Below are 12,032 nucleotides of genomic sequence, written 5' to 3' on the forward strand. Positions count from 1 at the left end.
ATGTGCACTACATAGGGAATAGGATTCCATGTTCCCACATTTTGCAAACCCAATAGGACAAGAACAGTATGCTATATGCTACAAAATAACACCACAGCTTAGAGCAGTGGTTTTCAAACCAATCTTTTGGAACCCCAGACGTTTCACAATGTTGTCGCCCTGAACTAGCTCACATAATTCCCCTAATTAAGGACTTGATTATTAGTTGATAAGTTATTATCAAGGTTCCCAGACATCCCCTTGAAGTTATCAATAGGTTATGTATTAGGCCTAATATATACTCTATATACCTGTATATGAGACAATTATCCAACGTAAACAACATATCATATTGTGTGCTTCCGGTCTCAGTTCAGGAAATACCCGATCCTGTGTGGTTGGTGAATGGTGGACTAGTCTACACCCGACCTTGGCCGACCCTGAACAGAATATAGGCGACACCATATCACTAGAGCAACAACATATACGACCTTGGTGTGATTTTACACATATTTCATGTCTCGGAGGCCTGGATAATAATATAGGTCAAAAGGCAGTGTGACATATTGGAACAAGCCACATGGCCTATACGCTATAGGCCTACAATAATTTGACCACACACATAGCCTTTGCACTTCAGACAAAATCTCTATAAAGCCTACCATTAGTAGTCCTACTAATAACGCAATACTGTTTACATGCCACTCTTAGGTTGCATAACACGTTATATAGACTAAACAAAAAGTGTGAATAATAAGTAAGTTAGACATTTACATATGTAATAAAAGTGTCAAAAAAGTGCACCTGCTCGTCGGGACAGAGAAAGAGACGAGCCGTCCAGACAGCTCGTGATGTCAGCGTGGAACCGATCGACTCGCGTGCACCGAGTAGCCTACACAGCCACGAGAGAAGACCGGAGGCCAGCCCGATCAGTGAGACTGTCTGGAAAGCCAATTTGCCAAATTGGGTCCGACGCACGCACTGTCTATTCGTCTGGGGAAATACTTTAATTTATAATGTTCTTTTCCCATCTTAACGAATATTACTGGAAGACTTTTGATGAAACGGTGGTTTATTTCAGGACTAACTGGTGCCCAGCTTTCGTCCCCTCTCTTTCACTTCCCTTGTTTATTTACTCCTGAATGAAAGATAAACAAACTAACCTATTTCATTCTCATCCGCGCTTGTTTGCGTGCCCATCCGATGATCCCTTAATTAAGCGGTTTCCTCATCACCTCATCCTAACGATAAACCCCATCATAATAACCCACAACATGTGAACTTGGGGCAGCGTCTTGGTCTCACAGTGGTCTGGTCTGACTGCACCACTGGCTGATCACTGCACAACAACAAAGATAAAGAACCGTCTAGAGGAGGGTGCTATGGCAGACAGCAGGGTCCCGCATGGCATGAGACCGAGCGAGGGAGAACACACGACCCTCAAAACCCGATGGCTGCGCTCAAGCAAGGCATCTCACATCGCCAACAATGTTTTCATTTGTTTAAAATTGTAATAACATCTCTAAAATACCGGGCCAATATGATAAAACTCGATTTGACAGACAATGATAATCCCAAAATTCTCGCGCACCGCACACCACCCCCAAAAAATAAATTTGGGGCGCAGCTGGCACCATGCAACGCCGGATGTCCATTATTAATTTTTAATACCGCACGAAACGCGATTTAGAAAGCGTGTGGAGTGGCTTCGCACGCCACAATGGAGCCTACATTACAGTCTACATTCTTTATAGTCATGACCTAAAAAAAAACGAATAGGTTGCGAGTAAAATATTTCGATATAAAAGAAGTTACCTCGTTTCCCCTTTTGTCATTTCTTACACCTGACTGTGTAGGCTACAGTAGCCTAACCGACTCGAATGTGTACAGTAACAGCCAGTGACAATAGCCTACGGCCAAAGTTGAAAGGGTTTTCAGGAGATCGAAAAGCATGCACCGCTCTCAATATGCAGTTGAACCCTCCTCCCTAAATATACTTTGTATCGGTTCTACTAAAAATAATGTAACAAAATAATAGCGCAAATACTTAGCCAAAATACGAGGTAAATCCAAGAGGGGATAACTACCAACTTCAGTAAATTACAAAGCTTAAGTGACTAGCTACATAGCTATACCTTATTAGGTTTCGTCCGTGTCCCCTTGAAAGAATCCTCTTCAGACAAGTAAGGCTACCAGGTTACTAACCCACACCAGTGTAAAATGTCTGCCTTAACCACTCCAAAGATTATTACGCACATACAAGTGTGATAACACGGCGAAAGTCATAATACCCAAAACACATCATTTATCCTGACATAAAGGAAGTTAGTTTTAAACAGCTGGTGTCGAGCTAGTCCATAGTTGATCAAACGGGGACATCAAGGCTGTACAGGATAATGTCTGATCCAAAACAGATCAGATTTCGAAATGAGACCAGACACAATTAATACATTTTGAATGATTGCCTCCATAATGCCTATATAAACCTAATTATATTTTATAGAAGGTCGTAAATAACTTACACATCTCCACGGAGCGGTCTAACCCCCTTACGCATCACATGGTGTCGCCCGTATGACTCACAATTAAAAAAGAGCGAACTGGTAGCCTAGTCTACTTTCAATTTTTCGGCGGAATGATAACACTTTAGTTTCTCATCAGCTTTTTGGAGGGGAGGGGGGGGGCGTGAACATTGTTCCGAGGATGTTATATGTTTTGTTATTGTGCTTACATGTTAATGGTAGGATGGAATACACACTCGGTTAAATTTGACACGGCCTTCCCTTAAAAGCGAAAGGACCAACACACGCGCGCTCCGCTCGCAGAGCAACGGAGGAAAACTCCTGATGCAAAATGGAAACTGTGTCAACGGGTAAACACAGGCTCTCGGTGTACGAGGGCATACGAGTTCATGGCAGCGCTCAATTCTAGTGGTCGAGTTCGTTTTGCAAGTCCCGGTGCCCCGGTTTGCAGGATTTTGCTTATTTTAGACCACTCTCTTGGTCCTTAGGTGACGTCTTCATTCAACCGGGGCAACGGACCATGCAAAACGAACTCGCCTAGTGAAAACGGATATGGCTGGCGTAACGTCAGAGCTGGGGCGGGTTCATGTGAACCATCTTTAGGACACGGTGAAGAATGAGGGCCTGAACCCGGTGAACCGCACGACTACTTACTGTACCGAGGGCTCTAGCCTGCTTCCTGCTGCGCCGCTCTATAGGCAGATAATTACATTAAATCCGAGAATATGGGTCAGATTCCTATTAAAATGTAATGTAAAAAGTGTCTAGCCTAGCTAGCCTACTCTGCTACATGCAGACCAGTATCACAATGATAAGCAGCCCAGGCCTACAGACAGTAATCATATGTTCCTTTTCTATTTTAAATCTGAATGTCACACAAAAGTAGGTAGCCACTTGCCTGTGTGTGTGCAGAACGTCAAGTTACATTACCATGAATAATACAACAGTTTAGTGTGTGTGTGAGAGAGACAGGGAGAGTACGTTATCTTTCATTAATTATAGAACAGTTTAGTGTGGTGTGAGTGACAGAGAGAGACAGACACAGCGAGTGTGTGTTTGTTTGTGAGAGAGGGTGTGTACTTGTGTGTACTGTGAGAAACACAGCGAGAGAGAGAGTGTGTGCATGTTCATGCGCGCCTGTACAGTACAGTATGTCCTCTCCCAGTCGGCAGTAGATATAGGCCACAACATATGACACATTCCATATTCAATGGAGAGAACAACGCAGCTGACAGAGAATGATCACAGATATTTTGGCAAAGTGGGTGGGGTTATATCCTGACTGTTTGGCCCTGTCCGAGGGTATCATTGGATGGGGCCACAGTGTCTCCTGACCCCCCCTGTCTCAGCCTCCAGTATTTATGTTGCAGTAGTTTATGTGTCGGGGGGCTAGGGTCAGTCTGTTATATCTGGAGTATTTCTCCTGTTTTATCTGGTGTCCTGTGTGAATCTAAGTATGCTCTCTCTAATTCTCTCTTTCTTTCTCTCTTGGAGGACCTGAGCCGTAGGACCATGCCTCAGGACTACCTGGCATGATGACTCCTTGCTGTCCCCAGTCCACCTGGCCGTGCTGCTGCTCCAGTTTCAACTGTTCTGCCTGCGGCTATGGAACCCTGACCTGTTCACCGGGCGTGCTACCTGTACCAGACCTGCTGTTTTCAACTCTCTAGAGACAGCAGGAGTGGTAGAGATACTCTCAATGATCAGCTATGAAAAGCCAACGGACATTTACTCCTGAGGTGTTGACCTGTTGCACCCTCTACAAACACTGTGATTATTATTATTTGACCATGCTGGTCATTTATGAACATTTGAACATCTTGGCCATGTTCTGTTATAATCTCCACCCGGCACAGCCAGAAGAGGACTGGCCACCCCACATAGCCTGGTTCCTCTCTAGGTTTCTTCCTAGGTTTTGGCCTTTCTAGGGAGTTTTTCCTAGCCACTGTGCTTCTACACCTGCATTGCTTGCTGTTTGGGGTTTTAGGCTGGGTTTCTGTACAGCACTTTGTGGCACCAGCTGATGTAAGAGGAGCTATATAAATACATTTGATTAGATTTTAATCCAATCACTGAACAAGCCTGTCAGAACCATAGATATTCTAGAGTGTGTAGGTCTGTGTTCTCATTCTATCTCTATGGCCAGAACTGTGGAACATGGTAACTATGAGACACCAAGGCCATTTCATTCTGTTGAAAACAAGTCATAGCCCAGGTGGGTCGTTGTTAAAAATGAGACAGAGAGGTTTAGACTGTTGAAAGTGTGTGTGTGTGTGTTTGAGATTGTTGAAGGCCAAATAGGAATTTCAAAGTGAAAGCTTCCCTCCACTGTCTACAGTTCATCTCATATAGTCCTGTATCTTCTTCAGTCATCATTGTCTGTAGGATGCCATTTGGGATTTTCCATCACCTTCACACAGCAGCAGGCCCATAATGTTGAGTAATGACAACTGTCTGATCCTAGATGATGAATGATGTCTGTAATTTTATGTAACCCTGTAATCCCTAATCCGCTGGTTGCACAAATGGCTCAATAGTTTTTCCCCTCTATAGCCGTACGGCTAGAGGTTTCCTTTAGCTATAGCCTTAACGCCCATTTTAACTGTCTAAACGTCCCTTTAAACGCCATTCTAACTGTGTAAATGTCAACTTTAACTGTACAAACCTCCATTCTAACTGTGTAAATGTCAACTTTAACTGTACAAACCTCCATTCTAACTGTGTAAATGTCAACTTTAACTGTACAAACCTTCATTCTAACTGTGTAAATGAATGGTAAAGAACAGTGCTCATAATATCAGGTGTGTGTGTGTGTGTATGTGTCTGTACGATAGAGACAAGTGTCAGGTGCAGGCTGAGGAGGATTCAGAAGGAGACATGACACAGTGTACCAGACATTGAAATAGGGTTTTTACTAAGGGATTCACATGGACAATGTCACTGTATAAACCTACACATTAGATCACACTTACACAAGGCCTGAGTCAGACAAGTCTTTTTCCAGTGTCAAAAACACACACATCTATACGCTCAATGTTTCCATGGTGACCACAATGAACGAGCTGTTGTGCCCGTTGCAACCTCAGTCTAGTGTTCATAATAATGGACTGATGCTTCCACATATCCACATAGCTGGAATACATGGAACAGCTTTCTCTCATGTAAACGGATCTATTCATGTCAGCCCTGGGCTGAATCATGTCTACTTCAGGGAGCGTCCTAAATTACCCCCTATTCCCTACATAGTGCACTACTTTTGATCAGAGCCCAATGGGCCCTGGTTAAAAGGAGTGCGCTATAGAGTATAGGCAATAGGTTGCCATTAGGGACGTGGACTTGATCTATCACTTTTGATCCCTCTGTAAACCTGCCACCACAACGATCAACAAGGCTTAAAGGAAAACACAACATCATTTGGTCTTTCTCAAAAGTAGCTGTATATTGATGTATCTTTCTTGACTTTTTGGCTGAGCTGAGGAACAAGCTGTCTCAGAGATATGAGGCCCTAGCCTGGTCCCAGATGTGTTTGTGCCATCTTGACAACTACATTGGTGTGATTGTCAAGCCAAACATGTTTAGTATGACAGCGAATGACAAGGAGGAGTTGGCATGATGGCACTAACAAGACTGGCACTGAGGCTAAGATGGCTTTCTCTGGGTGGGGGTGGAGGGAGGGCAGGGAAGGTTGTTGTGGCTGGCTGGAGCTGGGGTGCCTTCCTACAGAAAGCATCACACATCGTTTACACAAGAAGGGGCAGAGGTTGATAGCAAGCACTTGCAGCGTTTGGAGTCAATTCAAGTTCAACTTATTTAGGAATGGAAATGTTTAATTGTGATTTTTCAGTTCATTAATAGGGAAATTTCCATTCAATTCCTGAATTGATGAGAGTTAATTGTTGAATTGGAATTGAGTCCTCCAACCCTGTCCCTGCAGCAAGACTAGTTGTATTGTGGTCGACGACAAACAACGGCTGATATTGTGATCATGATCACCATGGTAACTAGGAGGACCTAGGGTTGAAAAATTGTAGGAAATTTCCCCAAATTCCTAGTTTTCCAGAAATCCCAGTAGGGATATTCTTGGAATTAGAAGGGAATGTGTAGGAAATCTGGGTATCCTCCAACCAGGATTTCTGACCAGGGAATTTGGGGAAAGTTACTGGAATTTTGCAACCCTAGGAGGACCATAACGATCCTGGAGAGTGATGATGGGAAAGGAGAGAGGCTAGAGTAAATAGTTGTCCTAGTGGTTGAGATTTTAAAGACGCTTAAAATGGAGTGGGGCTCTCGAGTGTAGTTTCTCATGGCCGTCGGCCAGCCAACCCCTCCTGGAAATGTACTAGTATTTACACACAGAATGACTCAACAATAATCATCAAGGAAACATAATACAGACACTGACTCCACATAACAGTCAACTTATGTAAGAGCCTGGACGTCAGTCAAAATAAATACTACACTTCTATTAATAGTAATAATAACAACAACAACATGTAGAGGAATTGTAAACAATAACAGGTCAACTAAACCTCCAAGATTACACGTTTTAACTGTAGCTAGAGATGCAAATGACATCTATATGCAACCTGGTAATATCAGGTTTATCAGTGTGAGCTATGCCTTCCAGTGCATTATCAAAGCAAATACATCGTTTCGCTCAAAAATAGAACATTTCCCACATGTAAGGATGATATGTAACATATACAATTATATTATATAATTTGATATTTCATATGACTTTCATACCTGCTATCCAATAAATAGAATTCTGCATGCATTCTACAACACGTTGGAACAGCAGCAGCATGATGACCTCGATATATGTTTCATATAATCCTTACATATATAGTGTCATATACTTTTCTGTCTAAGGAGTATTATACATTGCTTATCTATGTTGACACAGATTTGATGAGACATTAGAACATGATTGTTTAAAACCCCCAAATTTTCACCTAAAATAACATACCCAAATCAAACTGCTTGTAACTCAGGACCTGACGCAAGGATATGCATATTCTTGATACCATTTGAAAGGAAACACTTTGAAGTTTGTGGAAATGTGAAATGAATTTAGGAGAATATAACACATTAGATCTGGTAAAAAAATAATACAAAGAAAAAAAACGGTGTTTTTTGTATTTTTTTACCATCATCTTTGAAATGCAAGAGAAAGGCCAAAACGTATCATTCCAGCCCAGGCACAATTTAGATATTGGCCACTAGATGGCAGCAGTGTATGTGCAAAGTTTTAGACTGATCCAATGAACCATTGCATTCTGTTCAACATTTTGTATCAAGACTGGCCAAATGTGCCTAATTGTTTTTTTCATAACTTTTCAAGTTCATAACCCCTCAAACAATAGAATGGTATTCTTTCACTGTAATAGCTACTGTAAATTGGACAGTGCAGATTCTCTCCTATCTGACTTGACTGCTGCAGGTTCAGATGGCGATGCAAAACATTCTGACAACGTTGCAGTGACGTAAGAAAGACATTGGGATGGAGGGATAGAGGAATGTAGCCGGGGATGTAAAGAAGAGGGTATAGACGGGTTTCAGGAGTCAAGTTGTAAAAGAATCCAGTCCAGGATGGATGAAGGGAATAAAGATATGTGGTCAACGGAGCATCAAAGAGAACCCAACCCTGAAGAGAGAAAGAGAGAGAGGAGCCATTATAAACTCTATATACCTAGTTTATTAATGATGATTCTTTTTACAATTATTTTTGTGGGGTTTTATGTGTTTTATTGAGCTAGGCCAGTGAAGAGAAGACAGGAAAGGTAGGAGAGACTGCGAGTCTGAATGACAGTAGGTCAGATTCCAACCCATGCCACCTCTGGTATCCTAGGCTGTGTGTGTCAGGGTTCGCGGCCCTGACACATTAACGCTTATTCTTGAAAGCTATTATACAGTGCTATGTCAGGCGTTATAATTAGACAGTAGGACTGACCTGGTGTTACTCCCAGAAGTAGCGGAGGTACCAGATAGTCTCGTTCTTCAGCTGAGGTCCAAACAGAGGGTTGGCCTGGGCTAGGATCGCTATCAGCCAGCTGCACACACACACACACACACACACACACACACACACACACACACACACACACACACACACACACACACACACACACACACACACACACACACACACACACACACACACACACACACACACAGTAGAGAACCTGGCATTAACTTATACAGCAACTAGAGAACCTGACATTAACTTATACAGTAAGTAGACTAAGAGATAACACAGAGTAGAGAACCTGACAGGACATTCATACTCACAATAACCAACAACAAACAGCTGTCAAGATCAAACTAGTGATGACAACCCTGTGAACAGAAAGAGTTAATACACATTACCATATCAGCTATCATCGCAAGCACACACTATAACCTGCTTAATATGAACGACATCTTTGATATACAGTAGCTACTACTGTGACAACTGCATTGCGAGCGGGCCAACAGCAGGGATGAGAGAGAGGATCGATGGGTATAAATAAGGCTTCTGTCCAGGGCCCATTGTTTCCATCCCGTTCATTCATTACAATCCGAGATATAGGAACACATCCTTACAATGCAAAATATTTGCCTTAAAAAAAAAGCAAATATAAATATTTACCAGATTACCATTAAATCAGATTACCATAATACACAATTTTTCGCTTCTGTTATGCGTTTGTATGGATAACGGTAGGTAGGACACCTACCCTCGGTTTGGTCCTTTGGGCACGAAAAAGGGTGCTACAATACCAACGAGCGCCCATAACGTGGTGAAACAGATCATCGGCAGCGCGAAAGAGCCCATCGTTACACCGAATAGATCACCGGCTGAAAGATAAATAAATATCAAATTGTGTCCTTAGCTAGAACAACAGCATCAACGGGTCCGCTGCGTTCCTTATCAAGAACCCCCTTGCAATTTTCTCCCGCCTTCTCCCATTAAAACGCCTCTGATTGGCCGGGAGCGTTGTGATTGCAGTCTTTGATTGGTTTAGCTTGTGTGTCCGTCAGTATTAAGAAAGGAGCGACTGGCTAGTGGAATGCGTATAGGCCTAGTCTGACAGCAGATCGGAAGTGAAATGTAACAATGTTGCCGAGTTAAAAGTAAGTATAGTTTGGACCACACATTTTCCTAAAATTAATACACTGGTCACTGTAATGGCGTTGGTTATAGCTAATTATAAACTGGGTAATTCGAGCCCTGAATGCTAATTGGCTGTGGTAAATCAGACTGTATACCAGGGGTATGACAAAGTATGTAATTTTACTGCTCTATTTACATTGGTAACCACTTGTGACATATGGCCAATATACCACGGCTACGGGCTGTATCCAGGCACTCCGCATTGTGCATAAGAACAGGCATTAGCCGTGATATATTGGCCATATACCACACCTCCCCTGGCCTTATTGTGTAATTATAAACTGGGTGGTTCAAGCCCTGATTGCTGATTGGCTGAATGCCGTGGTCGAGCAGACCGTATACCATGTTATGACAAAACATGCACTTTTACTGCTCTAATTTAGTTGGTAACCAGTTTATAATAACAATAAGGCACCTCAGGGGTTTTAGAATATATGGCCAATATGCCACAGCTTTGGGCTGTGTTTTAGCGCTCGTACCTAAGGACAGTCTTTAGCCATGGTAAAGCCATGGTATTGGCGATATACCACACCCCCTTATGGCCTTACTGCTTAAATATAATATGCTTAATCCGTAGGTTATTTTCAATGTGTTGCCACATTTAATAGCATAAATGCCAAGTAACAAACAACATGTTACTTGAATGCTAAGTAGCCATGTTCCCAGCTGCTGTCATGCTGTAGCGCAAGTCAACAGCATGAATTAACCCATTCACCAAAGACACGGATTTAGTTTTGTACTGTAGGATATCTACATCTTTTCTCATACACTGAGTATACCAAACAATAGGAACACCTTCCTAATGTTGAGTTGGGCCTTCATCACAGCCTCAGTTCGTCAGGACATGGACTGACTCCACAAGGTGTCAAAGGTGTTCCACAGGGATGCTTCAAATGCCCCCCACAGTTGTGTCAAGTTGACTGGATGTCCTTCTAGAAGGTGGTGGACCATTCCTGATGCACAAAGGAAACTGTTGAGTGTGAAAACCCCCAGCAGTGTTGCAGTTCTTGACACAAACCAATGTGTGTGGCACCTACTACCATATCCTGTTCAAAGGCACTTTTCTTGCCCATTCACCCTCTGAATGGCGCACACACACACACACACACACACACACACACACACACACACACACACACACACACACACACACACACACACACACACACACACACACACACACACACACACACACACACACACACACACACACACACACACACACACACACACACACACACACACACACACACACACACTTAATGTCTCAATTGTCTCAAGGCTTAAAAATCATTCTTTAACCTGTCTCCTCCCCTTCATCTTTAACCTGTCTCCTCCCCTTCATCTTTAACCTGTCTCCTCCCCTTCATCTTTAACCTGTCTCCTCCCCTTCATCTTTAACCCGTCTCCTCCCCTTCATCTTTAACCTGTCTCCTCCCCTTCATCTTTAACCTGTCTCCTCCCCTTCATCTTTAACCTGTCTCCTCCCCTTCATCTTTAACCTGTCTCCTCCCCTTCATCTTTAACCTGTCTCCTCCCCTTCATCTTTAACCTGTCTCCTCCCCTTCATCTTTAACCTGTCTCCTCCCCTTCATCTTTAACCTGTCTCCTCCCCTTCATCTTTAACCTGTCTCCTCCCCTTCATCTACACTGATTGAAGTGGATTTAATAACAAGTGACATCAATAAGGGATCGTAGCTTTAACCTGGATTCACCTGGTCAGTCTGTCGTGGAAAGAGCAGGTGTTCTTAATGTTTTTTTATACTCAGTGTATATATAATAAATATAGCTGGACAATGTTACTAATGGAATCATAACAGCATCATTTCTCTTCACACCAGATGAGCACTACTTTCAATTGAAATTAATTCAATTTTATTTGGGGTAAAAAATAATGCATCCAACAAGATGTGCATTTGTTTACTGAAGGATAACATGTGAAAGCATTATATAGGCCCAATGAAAACACTTATTTCCATAGTGGTCCTAGATGGTACCCTGGGTACCGGTCTTTTTGGGGTAAAATCCTTGTCACTGCTGTCATTTGGCAAAAAAGACATGGAGTGTCCGGGAGTGTTTCTCCTTTGCCAATATAATCTATCTACCTGACAGGTGTGGCATATCAAGAAGCTGATTAAACAGCATTATAATTACACAGGTGCACGTTGTGCTGGGGATAATAAAAGGCCACTAAAATATGCAGTTTTGTCACAAAACACAATGCCACAGATGTTTCAAGCTTTGAGGGAGCGTGAAATTTGCATACTGACTGCAGGGATGTCCACGCCAGCCCAACCTACACACCCAGCGGGATCGTCTGAAACCAGCCACCCGGACAGATGATGAAACTTAGGAGTCTGTCTGTAATAAAGCAC

At 42.7% G+C, this 12,032-nt stretch overlaps 1 protein-coding gene across 1 annotated transcript; it reads right to left on the bottom strand.

Annotated features, from left to right (window-relative positions):
* Window positions 1-5,394: 5,394 nt before the first annotated feature.
* LOC127929687 (V-type proton ATPase subunit e 2-like) lies at window positions 5,395-9,437 on the bottom strand. The gene is made up of 4 exons (XM_052517818.1): window positions 9,221-9,437; window positions 8,793-8,840; window positions 8,455-8,554; window positions 5,395-8,148 (listed from the first exon to the last, which is right to left on the bottom strand). The coding sequence occupies exons 1-3, from the start codon at window positions 9,316-9,318 to the stop codon at window positions 8,461-8,463; spliced, it is 240 nt and encodes a 79-aa protein (XP_052373778.1). The 5' UTR covers window positions 9,319-9,437; the 3' UTR covers window positions 5,395-8,148; window positions 8,455-8,460.
* Window positions 9,438-12,032: the final 2,595 nt, after the last annotated feature.

The sequence above is a fragment of the Oncorhynchus keta genome, unplaced genomic scaffold (assembly GCF_023373465.1).
Source record: "Oncorhynchus keta strain PuntledgeMale-10-30-2019 unplaced genomic scaffold, Oket_V2 Un_scaffold_984_pilon_pilon, whole genome shotgun sequence".
Taxonomy (NCBI): Eukaryota; Metazoa; Chordata; class Actinopteri; order Salmoniformes; family Salmonidae; genus Oncorhynchus; species Oncorhynchus keta.